The following is a 17,342-nucleotide window of genomic DNA, read 5'->3' on the forward strand; positions in this document are numbered from 1 at the left end:
GATTTATATCCGAAACTTGACAATTCAAATTAAAGGTTTCACTTTTCTCAGCGTTTTAATCACTTTCTGGTTAAATGTTTTTCAAATTAGCCGAAAAAACAAACAGTTAATATTATGTACTGAGTTAAATTGTTAATAAAACCTCTTTTTATTAGCATTTTAACTTATTATTTTAAGACGGTGATGCCATTGGTGGCAAGTATTTCTACGAACGTTTTCAAATAGGGAGTTAAAGAAGTATATTTTGCTTACAAAGAAGTCGTTGGGTAAGTTGTTTTGTTTTTAATAATAATAATAATAATAATAAGGAGCCAGTGAGAATACGAACCAGGACCTTCGATTTGTAAGTTAAATGTTCTACTCTCTGCACCACTGCTTATCTATTTTATTGCGCGTCAAATAATGGCTTTCAGATACAAAGTTGTACAATGTCATTACTCGAGTAATTCAAAGTAATGTAGACGCTAAGTAGTAGTCATTGAAAAGTAAGTGGTTATGAAAGTACAACCCATTACCGATTACAAATTTTACTTGTATTCTGTTATTGTAACAAAAATAAAATACAAGTAAAATTTTTAATCAAACTAAAACATAAAACGTGATTAAGATGTCGTTTGCAAAGTATGACATCAATTAGTTTTTACTGGGGAATTTTTAAGTACTTTTTATTTACACAGTGCAACACGAAAAAACACATATACGGATATCACTATATGATAAAAGACCATTAATAAGACCCGTTACTTCCAGTTTTGCCCAAAGTCATGCATAGTTATAGGGACAAAAAGATTTGAAGCCTCGGTGTCATTTTTAAAAAAAGTGCTTATTTTCTTATTTTGTTTATAAAATTAAATGTGTAAGTATTTGAATTTATGTGATATTTATAAAAAGTCGATTTTGTGTCAAGGAAATTGAAATTATATTATGCTTTAATTATAATAATTTTATATGTTTAATGAACTTTTACGGAAAATAGTTGGGCGTGTAAATAGGAAGATTAAAAACTGTTTTCTGTTATATATCCTCATATTTATCCTGTATATTTATCCTCATTCAGTTGTTGTATTTATCCTCATTCAGTCATTCCAAATAACATTGAAATCAAATTCAAACAATAATTAAATTATTTTTATTTTGTATATTTTTATTTAAGCATTTATTTGGTTAATTTAATATATGCGTGGCTAGCATTACATTTAATTATAATTTATCATTATCAATATGTATTTTTTTTGTATTTTATTATTACTTTTAATTTTCTCAATTGTAGAATAATTAATACATCTAATAAAAATGGAATATTTTATAAATCGATCTTACTATTTTGTTATTTTTATTATGTTTATGTATTTTAAATTATTTTTTATTTATTTATTTAAATTGAATGTGCTTTAAAGAATTGTTGTTTGAGATAAGATCAAAATTGAATAGATTCACATAAAATATGTATGTATGTCAGTTACAAAAAAAAATTGATGATCATTAATAAATTTCTTCTTAATCAGTTTTAGCAAAGCAAAAAATATTTGATTGATTTCGTAAAAAAATGTTACATTGCAGTTTGTTAAAAACATTTATACTTAATATACTATAACTTCTATATTTTTATTAGTTTTATATATTTAATAACTTATTAAACAGCGTTATTCATTTTTAATATTTTTGTGAATACTTTAGCATTCGTTGAAATAAAATTAAATTCCTTTGAAAAAAAATAAAAATCTAACGTAACATTAGCCTGATTACAATTAAACAATTAAAGCAAATCAATATGGAAAATTTTCTTTTTTCCGTTTTTTAAAGCCAATTATTTATAAATAAAAAATAAATTACATTAAAAACATTAAATTGCGTTTTACATTTTAAATAAAACACTACAATATATATTTAATATTAAATATTTAAATGTGTGTGTCTTTCATTTTTTGTTTAATTAATTTATTATTTTTATGACTTATTAGGTAAAAGTGAGTATCTTGTCGTGTACAGCAACACTTTGAAATGCTTTGTTATTTGAATGTGTTAAATAACTAGTTAATTCAAGGTTAACTAATTAAAACATTATGTTATTTATAAAAAATGTTCCAATTTCAGCAACATCAATTAAGTACTATAGTATAAAGCTATAGCGACGATCCCATAAGCCTTAGATTCTATTTAATATCCAACTTATGTGTAGAGACCTTCCTAATTTTTGAATTCTGAAAAAAGGAAAAAAGATTTAAATAACTTAGCCTTTACAAACACATTCATATATGTTCCAATTTACAAATTTAATTTATGTTCAACAAATGTTCCTATTATAATTGGGTAATGTTGGTTTTATATTCAGAGGTCTAATTAAAGATCCCTTTGGATTATAATTTAAAAACTATTTATCATAGATCCTAACCATAAAAAGAAATAGTAAATGTATAAAGAAAATCTGAATAAAGTTTTAAAGGCATATAAATTTCCTTATTCGTGTTATTGTGGTTTTCTAAAACATTTTATTAGCAGATTTTTATAATTGTATATTTGTTTTAACTCCTAATTACCATAAATGTAGTTTAAACTGTTAATCCAAATATTGAGCTCTATTACCATGAATAATGTGAAATTTTAAAAATATTATGTGTTATTTCTTTTTTAATTAGAGTCCATCTTACCTAATATTGTTATATCAACGTATCAAAAAACTTAAATATATCATTTTCGTATGGGAAAATTTTCTAATGGGGTGGATGATCTTCTTTATTGAGAGTATCCTTCGTTTTTACATCGGTGCCTTCTTTTACTGTTTCTTCTTCGTGGGACCAATAACTTGATGACATCGTTAAGCCTGACATACTCATGGCAGAATCTTCCATTAGAGTACTGGAGGCACAGCTTGTTATACTGCCAGACATTTGGGAATTGCCAGCACTTGTCTGATATGTGGCCGTAGTTCCCGCCGAACTGGTGGTGGTTTGATCAAGAGCACTCATTTGATTGAGGGATTCGGCGGAGAAATCTTTCGTCATCATCTCTGGTGCCGAGGCATCAAGTGATGTACTACTAGCACCACCACCCGTAAGAGTGGTTTTTGTTATAATTCGCGTTGTTACGGTTGTGTGTTCATGTCCGTCGGCATCTGTGCTTGTGGTTGTAGTAGTTGTCGTTGTTGTAAGCCCATCTCCTAATGTAACACCGAATTTAGACATGACGTCATCCATTTGTTCCATTTCTATTGATTCAATGCTTTCTTCTCGTGTGGGCTGACGTTTATCAACTTCCAAGGAATCTATGTCTGATTTTGTAGTACCATCTTTCGAAATGTCAAAACTATCATCCACACTGCTTGTAACCATGTCAATACTTCGATTCATTTCTAAACTATCTATACTTCCTTTATCCGAATCAGCTTTTGTTCTCGATATTTCAGTTATTTGAATGGAGCTTTGAGCTCGTTCACATTCCTGCAATTTTTGTTTAAGTAAGGTTTCAATATCGGGAGGCTGTTGACCAGACTGAAGAACTTCAGTGTGTGTTACTGTTCGTATAACTTTACTGACAACGACTTTGGTTGGGTCTAAGATTTGATCGCGATCACTGCCATTCGATTTGTTAGATTCATCGGAACGCGATAGCATTGCTGCTTCTTCCTTAGCTTTGATTTCAATAAGATGAGCTTCGATACATGCATTTTCAAGGCCTTCAAATTCTTTAAGACTAGATATGGATATATCGTCACCTTGAGCTGGACCGCTTGCACTATTGCGCAATATGTACCGCCTCTGAAAACTACCATTGCTAGAATCGGTTGATCCTTGATGAGTTCGATTACGATTTTCTAATGAAATTGCTTGTTCCAATGATTCAAACTCCTGTAAACTGCTCATTGAGATATCATCATGCTCGCCCCTTGCTGCGTAATAGCGTCGAGCAGCCATGACATCATATTCAGGTGTGCTAGAGAACGAGTCTTTAAAACTACTAATGCGACTGCTTCCGACTTCAAATTCTCCATCTTCTTCTTTTATGTCCTCCAAGACACCACCAGTTAGGTCGTATGGATATCGCAGTTGGTTATCAGTTAATTGCATTTCGACCCAACGTTTATTGTTCGCCGCCATATCTGGACCGGAATCACTTTCATCTTGCACTTCACTACCTGCACCTCCACTGCTGCCAGTTGGAGGACTTTCTTCAAATTCAAAGTTCAAATCATCGCGGAATATTTGGGAGCCTAGTTTTGGATCAGCTGGTGCTGATTTAATTATAATTTTCTCCACTTCTTCGTCATGCTTAGATTCATATTTGGTAGGGGCAATTCGTATACTTTTACCGCCTAGGTCATCTTCATTAGCTTCTTTGGCCACTTCTTCAATAATTACAAATTCATCCGAAATGTCGGGTTGGTCAACCATTTCAAATGAGTCTGGTGAATCAGGTGCTTTGTTATAATCATAGTCGGAATCGCCAATTTCGGCCTTTTGTAATTCTGCCAACTTTTGTTTATACTGTTCTTGAACTAGTTTTTGAAAATTTTCTTCTTTTAAATCAATAACCATCTCTTTTTCTTCGTGTAGAGGTCGATCGTCGGTGGCTTTGTGCAATTCCTCTTGAGTTTTCACTTTGTACAGAGTTTTTTCTTCAAAAGTATCTTCCTCTAAAATTGGTGACTTTGGTTGGATGTCCTCTGTAACGGTAATGTCTGGAATATTTGAATAGTTAAGCATATTTTGGGATGGTCTTCTTTCTTCCAAAAGACACTCCTCGGCTTCTAATTCTTCAGTAAGACTATCTTCTACAATAACTTCAGCAACAAGCTGTGATGGTGTAAAAGGACGCTTTTCTGTTTCAAAGCTGTGATCCATTTCGGCTGCTGCTTGCTTCTTCTTCTTACTTTTACGGTCTGACGGTGATCGGAATTGTCGAGCATATTCTGTTTCGTAAGGATCTGTATCCGATTCGCTCTCTGATTCTTTTCCTTCGCCTTGTGGTGCTGATGTATCTTTGTCTGGAGTATTTTTAATGTCATCTCCAGGCACAGAAGTGCTCTCGGAGCGCTTATGGCCACGTTTGGTTGGTGTTTCCCCAGGAGGTGTAGTAGCAGTAGAATTTTGGGGAGAAAAGTCTCCACTTCCTTCATCCATTTCCATTACGAATGTAGTTTCTTCTGGTAAAGAAGACGCTGCGAATCCTTCAATACCAGCTAGTGAAGATGCACCAACAGATCCAACAATATCTTCAAAGTTTTCAACCACAGTGTCTATGTTTGAAGTACTTGACATACTAACGGACAGGATACTTCCTTCATCTAAACTGGATGCATATTTAGTATCATCGATTGAACGTCTAATATCTCCATGATATAAAAGTATGTCATCGGTGTCTTTAAAATCATCAGTTTTAGTATCCTCTATAGGATATGTTAATCCCCAAGTTTTTTCGACTTCCTTTGGTTTTGCATATTCCTTAATTTGCACGGTTTGAATACATTTCTCTTGGTCATCCTCTTCTCCTTCAGTTTTTCGAGAAACATCATCAGATTTTGGTTTGAAAATCATTTCCTGCGATCGTTTCATTTGCGACTGTTGTTGTATTTTACTTTCACTTACAGTATAATCCATTGTTTCTAAATCCAAACTATCATCACTATCTTCTTCATCAGCCAAGTCTCGTAATCTTTGAAGTTCATCAGCTTCTTCTGTGGAAGAAGCTACTAAAGTTTCTGACAACTCTGAAACATCTATACTGCCCAGATTAGCAGATGTTTCAGACTGTGAATCAAGACTACGCATGCTTTCATGAGAACTTATGGTTTTTCCTGAACTACTTTCGAACGTACTAACAGCACTTACAAACTCTGTAGTTTCTCTATAAACCGACGATACATCTGCTGCAGTCTGATATTCTGAAGAATTTGCTTGAGTCATTAAGTTTTCAATATCTGAAGAAAGAGGACGACTTTCACTTTTCTCAAAGCTCTTATAATAGCTCTCGCTTGAACTTGATTGATCAATTTCAGGAACTGACCAGCGATTTTGTGCATTATCTGTACTCTCAGTTTTAATACGATGTACTACATCCTCGAAGGGTTTCATTGTTAGTTCAGAGGAAATTTCACCAAAGGTGTCCACACCAGCAGCAGTCGAGGTAATTACTTCTTCCTTCTCTTCTTTAGCTTCGGTTACAATATCGGCTTTTGCTAATTTTTCCTGATAATAGTCTTCCATTGAACTGAAGTCTTCAGCAGTTTCACTGGAAATAAAACCAAGAGAGGCTCGTTCTTCCTTAACAATATGATCATCCGAAGAAGTATGAGAATCTTGGGATTCTGCAGTACCAGTGGATACGAAACCGAGAGAAGTTTCGGGTTTCTTCTCTTCAAATATATTTTGAGCATAATGTAGCATAGCAGCTTCTCGATTTAAACTTTCAATAACTGTGCTAGTTATCACATTTTCTGTTTCTTGACTGTGTTTATCCTGTATATTTTCCGGAACACCTATAAATGAAGATATATCTTCATCTTCCATTAGCTCAACAGTTTCTTCAATGATCTTTTCCGTTTTAATACCCATATCTGAAATCTTTTCTGCCTCGCTACTACCACTGGCAATTGTTTGGGAAAATGAACGGAACTCAAATTCTGAGGGTGACTCTTTAATAGATTTTCCATCCTTTATAACCGATTTAAGTTCGTTTTTAGCAGCATCTAGTGACTCTTGAACTTCCTCGAGTGTTTTTGCTACCATTTCTTCGGTTAAGGCCTCTTTTGTCAAATCACTAAGAATGGGCTGTTGTGGTGAATGTACAATTTTTCCTTTTCCTGTTGGAGGAATTTCTTTTTCTGTAGTTTCCCATTCACTTTTCTCTAGTGGTAAGTCCAAATCGATTGGTCTTTCGATTTCAATATCCATGGATTCAGATATCTCACGTACTGAATCATCTTCCCCCGTCGAGTGAATGACTTCCAATGGTGCTGAACTAGTAGATGTTGTGGATGTTATAGTTGTTGTAGTAAAACTTTGTTCTGTACTTGTTTTTCGTAATGTTCCGTCTTCGGCGACTGCTCCAGCTGTTGTTGTTGTTGTTGTTGTCATTGTGTTAACTACAGTTGTCGATTCAATTGTTTCTTTAGTTAAAGCGTCCTCTTCCAACAAATCATTTCGGGTCTCTGAGCTCTGACGACGAATTCTTGTGCCTGCTTCAGGTTCCGTTGGTTTTATTGTAACATATTCTTTGAAGACGTCATTTTCTTCGTCAGAATCTACAGAGAACTCCTTCATCAATGATATGTCCGTTGCTTCAATAGGTTCTCTACACATTACTGCGGTAAGTGGCTCATCTGCAGCCCCTTCACTGACACTGAGCTTAGTGGGCGTTGTTTTAGTGATAATATTACGGCTAGATTCTCCAATATAGAAACTGGTCTTGCGTTCGGTTTCAACATTTCCATCATCGATTGATAATTCACTAGGTGGGTCTATAGACTCTGTGGCAGGATCTTCAGAAGTTGTTGTTGTGGTTGTATTGGTAGTTGTGAGGGGGTAATCGAGTTGTTGAGATTTCATTGAAATCGATACAGACACCGATGGATCGTCAGTTCGTGAAGTTTCTTCAGTGTAATCGAAGCTACGTAAACTAATACTATCGGATTGGGACGGCTGATGATGTTGTTGTTGATTCAAAGTATCAAGATTCTTAAATGAATCTGAAGTTTTCATTTGGGAACGTGGTTTCGGCACGGGAACTACGGAGTTATCCACATCATCTGATAAGTCAAACGATACTTCCTGTTCCTCTACTTCGTACGGCATTTGAGACGACATTTTTTCTTCTTCAACATCTTCTGTGGGTGTAGAAATTCTTACCGATCGAGGTTTTGGTTTCGGCACATCACCTTGTGGTGCGCCTAAATCAGCATTATCATGGCTTTGCTGGGATAATGTCGTTGTTATTGAAGACGGTGGGACGGGTGTAATGTCTGTGGATTTTGTTTCTACAAAAAAGTAATGATTGTGAGAACAGAAAAAGAAGCTTCTTAAATAGTGTCGTAGTGAAATTACAGAAAATAAAACTCAAAAATAAAATCATAAACAGTTATAGGAGAGAAAGTAGTATACAATAAATAAGACTAGAATACTGGTGATTATGATACATATAGTGAGTTGAAAGTTAAAGAACATACTAAAATAATTGTATTTTAAGAGAATTATTGAACAAATAGAAATATATGTAAGTCGATAATATGCCCAGTTCATACATTTGGCTGAATCATTATCATCTTTTGTAGCATTGATCAAAGTGGTCTTTATAGAACAAATTTAGTCATTAATGAAAAAATGAAAATTTGTCTTATAAATTATTGTAAATATATGTTGTTTTAAATTTTGAATTCTTAAAATACAAGTATTTTTGGTGTTGAACTAAATAGAAGGAAATTTAATTCAATCATGCCAATTGTATTGAATAAATATTGTTATTTAGGATAAACATGCTGCGGCTCGAAAAAATTAAATTAAAGAACTCAAATAAATAAATAAATAAATAAATAAATAAATAAATAAATAAATAAATAAATAAATAAATAAATAAATAAAAAAATAAATAAATAAATATTATGAAAATGCATTTGTGTATATATCTACGCAATTAGAGCTCAATATCATTATTTAAATTTCACAATTGATTCAGTATTGTAATTAATATGATGTATAAATATTTCTTATATAAATAGTTAAGATAGCATATTACTAATAGCAGATACTACATGTACTAGGTATGTATGTATTTATATTCAGCATGTTTGTATGTACATAGTAACTAACTATAATACTCGATCGTTATTACAAAACAATAAGAATCATTTACTTATTTATTATTGTTTTACGTTTAAATATTTATGTATGTTAAATATTTTATTATTTATGTATGTTTATATTTGAAATATACCTGCGGCTATTTCTTGAATATCATTATCTGGTGTACTTTGACCAATATCGCCCAACGTATTCGTAGTGGGCGATTGACTATCATCCCAACTTATTTTAGAAAAATCTCCTTGTAAGTGACTTATCTCATCGTCCGGCACAACACATTCAAATTGTTCATCAAACTTTGCGGCCTCGATGTCTACGTCGTGAACATTTGATGATATTTTTTGAAATTTATGTTCAACGCGTCGTGTTCTAATTGTACTACGATCTTCTAAAATATCGTCAACTAATGAATTTGGGAAAATTTTAATTAATTTATATATAATAAATGGTATCGATTGCAAAATATTGACAACATATAATTAAGTTGCGTTTGTTTATTAAAAATTTTTAATTACTTATGTCAATTGTTTATCAGAAAGATTTACTTTGTATAATATTATTTGTGTGATTAATACATATGCATGTATGTGTGTACATTAGGATTATAGCCAAAATTAGTTTCTATCACTAGGTTGCAGCCTAGTTACTCTGTTAATTTTCGAGCTGCAAATAGATTTTCGTTATGTATATATGTAAATATTCGTCAGGAAACTAAGTTTCTGAAAATCGGACGTAAATTTAATCAGTGAATACTACATACGATTTCCTTGAATAATACCTAACACGTCCGATAGTGTACTACGTGTATTTTTTCTAATTTGATGTAGATACATCCTTCTATCAACCTAACCTATATATATTTCTCAATATATAGAAAACAAAAATTTTTCTGATCACTATTTTTTGTTTATATAAATAGAATCTATGTGAGATTAGAGTGCTCCAAGCTTGTTTGAAGGAAAAATAAAAGTTTCCAAATCGATTTTTTCAGTTTTTGAAAGATATACAACAGAAAAATAGCTTGAAAACTTTTTAAGTTGCAATTCCTTAGACTATTAACATGTCTCAAATATTATATATTTTTTCATTGTAGAAAAAAGCGAGCAGAGTGTGAAAACAGGTTGATGCTTTCTTTTTTCTATTTGGTAGTGATATTTTTGTTGTTGTTTTTAATACGATTTATAATATTTTGAAAATAAGATTTATTTGTTTTTGCTAAATTTTACAAAAGGATGTTAGTGTTTGACCTGGGGAAACATTGGTGTGATAATAATCTTTTACATATAGTTTTTATGGATTTTAATGATGGACAAAAACAAAGACTGTTAAAACATAAGTATGAAAGTTTAGAAAGTCATGTCGGTACATAATACACCGTAATAAATGCATCAGTATATCGCTAATATGAATATTTATCACTGTGAGGTTTGAAGGAAAGACTCTTTTGTGTTATTCTAACTAATTAGAAAAAAAGGCGTTTTAAGAAATATTAGTGTAAAGTGAAGACTGTAGTTTGAATGATTATATGCACATACGTTTTATAAAAATAGAAAAAAAGAATGAAACTGGTCAAATACAAATCATGTTTTCTGTGTTAATGGCTGCCCATTTATGTATTTATTTCTTATAAAAATATCATTCCGATTTAAAATTTTATTAATTTAATAAAATTATTTATTAAATTAAAAAAAACACAATTATTTAAAACATCCGATTTTAAAAATTAAAAGTGGTTTTATTCCAAAAAATTCTTTTTACTTCATTTTAAAAACGGACATAATTCCACTTTCGATCGGGATTGGATCCTGTTATAGTTCTTATAGCAATAACAATAATTGCAAAACTTAATGGCATCAGAAGTAATGAATTTGGAATGAAATAAAAAAGATAAATTACCTATGTTAAAATCATTACTTCTGTAGGCTACAAAGGAATAGTGCTAGAAAGGTCCGAGATTGTTTACGACAATTACTGCAGGAATTGGCAAATTATTAAACATAGGTCTCAATTTAAAACTGGGAGGCGTTTAAAAAAACATGGATGAGAATGAGCAAAAATCAAAAGATGAAGAACTCAAACAGTATTAAAGAAAATAGTTTACTAATTTTACTGTCAGGAATGAAAATATCATATTGTAAGTTTTGAATAGATTTTAATGAACATTTTTGTAGAGAATAATAAATCGAAAGAAGTAATATTCGTTGTTTTTGCTTTTAAAAAGTTAAAATAAATTTGAAAACTTAGATTATATACTTCTTTCAGGATTCAACTAAAATGTATCACATTTTCTTAAAGAATACGTTGATCAAAGTAAGTTATACTCATTGATAATAGCAATTGATATAATTTTTGGACAGACATTTCAACTACGAAAATATGGTTTTTGTTGCATATGTATGTATGTATGTATGTATGTATGTATGTATGTATGTATGTATGTATGTATGTATGTATGTATGTAATCTTTTTTCAATGGTTCCGGTCGAATTTCGGCCGCGGGGCAAACTCTAGTATCTACAATTACTCGCTCGAATAATAGTTTTTGTCCTTATGATGTTGTCAGCTATGGTCAAAAAAATGTGATTTTTTCAACGACCATTTCAAATCTCCAATTTAAGTTCTTTAAAACTTTGTTAAACTAATTTTAAAAATTTTAAGAGATCTCATGGGGATTTATGGACAACAAATAAGTGAATAAAACGGTGAAAATTATAATCATGTATTTAAAAGGGCTAATTTTACTTTTATAGCTGTTATTTTAAACATAAGACTTTATACCATATTTATTAAACATGTCCTACAAATAAATAATATTTCGACATGGTAGACTGAGAATTCATAAATTTCGACAAAAAAAAAAGAATGTCCGATTTGAATAGTATTTGGAATATATATTTTATATTATCTAGTTTCAAATACCCTGAAAACACTTTGTAAAAACATGCAACAGTAAAGAATTAATACGTATTCTCGTAGGTACAGCTAAGCTGTAAGAATTATTGATTTATTTGTTGTCCATAAATCCCGATTATATCTCTTAAGATTTTTAAAATTAGTTAAAGTTTAAAAAAAAGAAAAAACTGAAATTGGAGATTTAAAATGGCCGTTGAAAAAAAACATAGCTCACAACAAGTTCGCGTTATCATATACCGACAAAAACTATTATTCGAGTAATTATAGATATATTTAAAGTAAAAAATGTTTTTTAGAATATATATAAAATTTTTTTGTCACAACACGAATTTATGTGCTGTGAAACACGTTAATGGTCTATCTTTCTGAAATGCATATTCTGTGCACATTGCGATTCTTTTACAATAAAGTTCAAAATTTATAACTAAATGGCCAAAACTGAAAAAAATTTTTTCCCCTTGTAAATGCTCTTGAGAACTTCAGAGCCGTTTTTGCATGAAATAGTTTTACAACCCAGAGAACAATTCAAGAGGGGGACGGGCAAAATTCGCCACTTCGTTTTTTTGGAGCACTCTAATGTGAGATTGTGTGTGTATGTGTACGTGGTTAGAATGTATTTATGTGTATATTGTAAGTTTATTTTGTATTTGTGTTGAGTTTTCTGATTCTGACTGATCTTTTGAGCGTACATATTGTTCATACATACTAACAGTTTGTGTTTTTACCTTGTGCCACAGATGTTTGAGTAGTTGTGAATTTTGTTCCAAAGATTTCATCACCATCTTGTGGTAACATTTGAATTTGTTCTTGTGTTTGTTGTACCGAATATGTTGTTACGGTTGTTGTTGTTGCCGATGGACCAGCAACTGTTGCAATGTGTTCGTCCGTAAAACTCAAATTGTCATCGAAAGATTTGCCCGACATTGATTCAATTGTTGGTGACTTAATGACATCCAAGCCGTCAACGTCATCGCATGTTATGGCATAATTTTCACTTTCAGAATTATATTCTGCTCTAACATTATTGTCAACAACAGCATTGTACGTTTCAATATGATCGCGATCCTGTTGTACATTGACAAACTGAATACTCTCTTCAAGAACATTGTCAACTAAAACGGTTGCTTCACGCCGCACATTTTCAACATTCGACGAAAGTGATTTCACCATTATGGAATCGGTATCAATAACAGATTTGTCATGTTCATGCTCATAGTCATCGTCTTCATCCTCGTCGTCCTCATCATCTTCAACATGATCATCACGGTCTTTCTCATCACCATCATTATCTTTCATATATTTCTCAATTTCTTTTTCATATTTTAAAATGCCTGGAAAACAATTGCACATTTGGTTTTTATAGTTTCGCTTGCGCGTTTTTCAATATTATATTTTGAATAAAATAATTTTATTGAAAGAATAAAATTTAAAACTTAACAAACGCAATTAAGAGAAAAAAACACGTTTAAATCACGCGATTTTTTTTTTTTTTTTGTTAAATTAACCATATTAGTAAGAAATATTTGCAAAAGAAATGTGCAATGGAAATTAAACGAAAAAACAACAACATATATGTAATAAATAAAATACGTATGTTCAGGATAGATGAAGTATCCGCACCTTCTGAGTCCAAACCTCAGTTATTATATAATTTAGAGTACATACTAGTAAAATTAACAACTTATTCTGGTAAAACAAAAGCAGTTCAAAATTTCAACAAATCCGAATTTATTTGCTGTAAATACAAGCTAGTGATGACATTGTTGATGCTTGTGGCACGAGATACATGAGTTAATTTTAGATCTAGTGATGTTTTAATTTTAAAGCAATTGAAATTACAAAACATGTCATAGAAGTTATATCAACTCGTGTAGAAATATATATATATATATATATATATATATATATATATATATATATATATATATATATATATATAATATATATAATATAATATATATATATATATATAATATATATATATATATATTTATATTTTTTATATATTTATATATTTATATATATTTATATATATAATATATATATATATATATATATATATATATATATATATATATATATATATATATATATATATATATATAATATTATATATATATATATATATATATATATATATATATATATATATATAATATATATATATATATATATTATATATATATATATATATATATATATATTTTTTTTTTTGAATTATATCTTCGATATTTATTAACCGAGTTTGGCGCGAAAGGTTTTCTATAAAACGATCCATAAACAAAAAATAAATTAATAAATAAATATGGCCTATCATATAATGATAGATAAGATTTTGGTAAAAGATTAGTTATAACATTAAAATTTCGAAATTTCAATTTGTTAAAATTGTTTGGAATTGTATTCAAAGAAATGATTTATTAAAAAATCAAAATCAAAATTTGATACATTTATTTAGTAAAATATTTTATCAATGTGAAAATTGTATTTAGCATTTGTTGTTTAGTTTGTAATTCATTTAAAAGATTATATATATATTTTTAAAATAAATTAATACCACAAAATTAAAAATAATCAAATTACAAATATTTTATTTTTTAATATAAATAAGTTTGTAGTAGTTGTTGTGGCCGATGGTGATGGTGGTGTTAGTGATGATTGAATGGTGGTTTAATAATACATTTTTGTGTTTTTACTCAAAAGACTTAAAATTAGTAAATACGCTAAAGTGATTTTTTAAAACTAAAAATAAATTTTTTAAATATTATTTATTTCATTACAATTTTATAAATTTTAGTAAAAATTCTCATAAAGAATATTTGTACGTAGTGACAGGGTCAAATGATGCGCGAGTGTCATTAAAAGTTCTATAACATTACGTTTGCGACTTTTGTTGACATAATTAAAAAATAAACAAAAAATGACTTAACATAATTATGAGCCCAAAGGCCCTATTTGGGTGGTACGCTTGTATGGGGGCTAGTCGAAATAATGGACCGATTTTAACCATTTTCAATAGGCTTCGTCCTTGGGTCAAAAGCGTGTGTGCCAAATTTCATCCAATTCTCTTAAAAATTGCGACCTGTACCTTGCGCATAAGGTTTACACTGACAGCCAGTCAGACGGACGGACATAGCTTAATCGACTCAGAAAACGATTATAAGCCGATTGGGTATACCTTAGCAGAATGATTTATTCATACACAAAGCATACTTATGTAAAATTTTATTAAAATATTATAATAGAATTATGTATAGAATTACGTATGTGGTATTAATTGATTTTCACAATTGTCGAATTTTATCCTGAAAACATTCATTGTCGTACAATAATTGCTTTTTTCGGAAGTGGACCTTTTCTGGGAGCTACGATCAATTACGGTCCTATCCGAAAAAAATTGGTAGAATGGTTTAAATGCACACAAAACATACGCAAGTCGAATTATAGCCTTATAACTTTATAAATCAATGATATATATGCGTTTGAGTGAAAGTGAAGTATGAAAGCCATGACAAATGAACCGATCCGGAAAAAGTTTTGTAAGGTGATTCATATATAGACAAAACGATTTTGTGTCGAATGTCGAATACATTAGCTAATCTATGAAACATGTGCGTTTAAGTGATTTTCGGAAATGAACGTTATATGTTAGCTCTGACCAATAATGGACCAATACGGACAAAATTGGTGGAATGATTTATATATACTCGAAACATATTCATGTCGAATTTTATCTCGATGACTTTATAATTCAAAAAAAAATTTCCTATTAAGTGAATTTCGAAAGTGACCTATTACTTACGGTCCTATCCAGAAAAAAATCTGTAGATTGATACATATATAGACAAAACGTTTTTGTGTAGAATTATATCAAAATATCATTATTAATGAATAAAATATGTGCGTTTAATTGATTTTCTATAGTGGACCTATAATAGACCGATGCGGCGATTGGCAGAAGTATTTTTGTAAACACAAAACATTTTCAGGTCCGATAACTTTTTTAATTCAATAAAATATGTGCGTTTAAGTGATTTTCGGATTTACAGATCTTCTTCGGTAGTCTAATTTCTGCTCATACTATATTTACGTGTACAAAATATTGTGTTTATACCGATGTATTTGAGGGAGTTATTAACGGTAAACTAATTTTCTGGAATATGTACCTTTGTATGAGGGCTATGGGTAATTTTGAATCAATTGTTATGATTTTTAAGATATATATTTTATTTCTAACAGAAATAGATTATGTGCGACAAAATTCATTAAAATATTTTTTGTAGTTTCTGAAAAAACTACTTAAGAATTACAAAAATATGTATTTTTTTCGAGATAGTCTGAAATTTTTATTCATAACTTTTTACGTGGTTAACCGATGTTGCTTTTCAATACCAAACTGCTTAGAACAATAGTCAATATTTTGGGTGAATTTGTCTAACTTCCTTTACTTAGTATGTATTAACGTGAACGTGTTTTAGGCAGACAGACAGACCGACAGACCGACATAGTTAAATCATCTCAGAATTTCACAAGGACCCACAATATATATATACTTTGTTGGGTCTTAGATGAATATTTCTTGGTGTTACACATGGAATGACAAACTGAAATATACCCTCTATCACCACTGATGGTGGTAGAGGGTATAATGAACAAAAATTTTGATTTTTAAAACAGTGATAGGCTGAAAACCTTAAATAAAAGATCAAAATGACGTGTGGTGTGCAACTTGCAGCTTGTAAAGCATAAAAGGTTTGAAAAGCGTAAACTAAACTTTATTAATGCGATGGAGCCACCCTACTTACTTCGCTTAGGCAAAAGGACATATTCAGATTGTAAATGATTTAGACATGTAATAAGTTTTGAATCTTATAATGAAAAGTGTTAAGCTCTTAAACTTAAAGTTTCGAACAACAATTTAAGAACATTTATATTATATAATATAATAAAAAAATAATTTAAGTTATTTTGCATAAACAAATTTCATAATAATTTATCACAGGTTTATAAAACAACTTTTCATACAAAATTTGTTCAATAAACCTTTGATAAATTATTATGAATAAGGCAGGTAGTATATACTTATTTAATTTATCTGAAAAAGTCTTGTATGTACGCTATGAAAGGAATTTTATATGAAATGTAATATGCAAATTGTAAGGTTTTAAGGAACCAGAAATTATTATTTAAATTAAGGAGTTATTTTATGTATATGTATTATACAAAATATTTAATAGTTTATACTATTATTAATCATTTTTATATTATCTTAAATAAACTAACGAGAATACTTATACATACATATGAAGCTCTAATTGCGTCTAGAAAATAAAATTACAAGCAATATGCAAAATTATTATATATACATATGAATCTTTGATGTTATTAAACTATTTACAATAAATTAAACATTTCAAGCGAAAAAAGCATATAGCAAAAAATTAAATCTACGAAATAACGAAATGAAAAAATTAATATTTAATTCATAATCTATCGTACAAATTGTAGTACCAATATTTCCAACCCTGACGCATTTACGATATTCTTATCATAGGAAAAGTGTTTGTATAAAATGTTCAACTGTTGTAATATTAGAAAATTTACAACTCATACAATAGGATATGAATTAAACATGTTGAA

At 29.9% G+C, this 17,342-nt stretch overlaps 1 protein-coding gene across 9 annotated transcripts in view; it reads right to left on the reverse strand.

The window, feature by feature from the left end:
• Nucleotides 1-1,834: 1,834 nt before the first annotated feature.
• The window catches only part of LOC111676593 (ankyrin-3), a 96,610-nt gene continuing 81,102 nt past the window's right edge, over nt 1,835-17,342 (reverse strand). For 7 of the 9 annotated variants that reach the window (XM_023437544.2, XM_046953258.1, XM_046953257.1 and 4 more), the window contains 4 exons: nt 12,428-13,033; nt 8,923-9,192; nt 2,649-7,969; nt 1,835-2,201 (listed from right to left, as the gene is read on the reverse strand). In XM_023437544.2, the coding sequence (XP_023293312.2) occupies nt 2,712-7,969; nt 8,923-9,192; nt 12,428-13,033 (6,134 nt within the window). In that variant the 3' untranslated portion in view covers nt 1,835-2,201; nt 2,649-2,711. The remainder of the gene's footprint in view (nt 2,202-2,648; nt 7,970-8,922; nt 9,193-12,427; nt 13,034-17,342) is intronic. The other 2 variants (XM_046953260.1, XM_046953259.1) reach the window with 1 other exon arrangement.

This window comes from Lucilia cuprina, chromosome 5 (assembly GCF_022045245.1).
Source record: "Lucilia cuprina isolate Lc7/37 chromosome 5, ASM2204524v1, whole genome shotgun sequence".
NCBI lineage: Eukaryota > Metazoa > Arthropoda > Insecta > Diptera > Calliphoridae > Lucilia > Lucilia cuprina.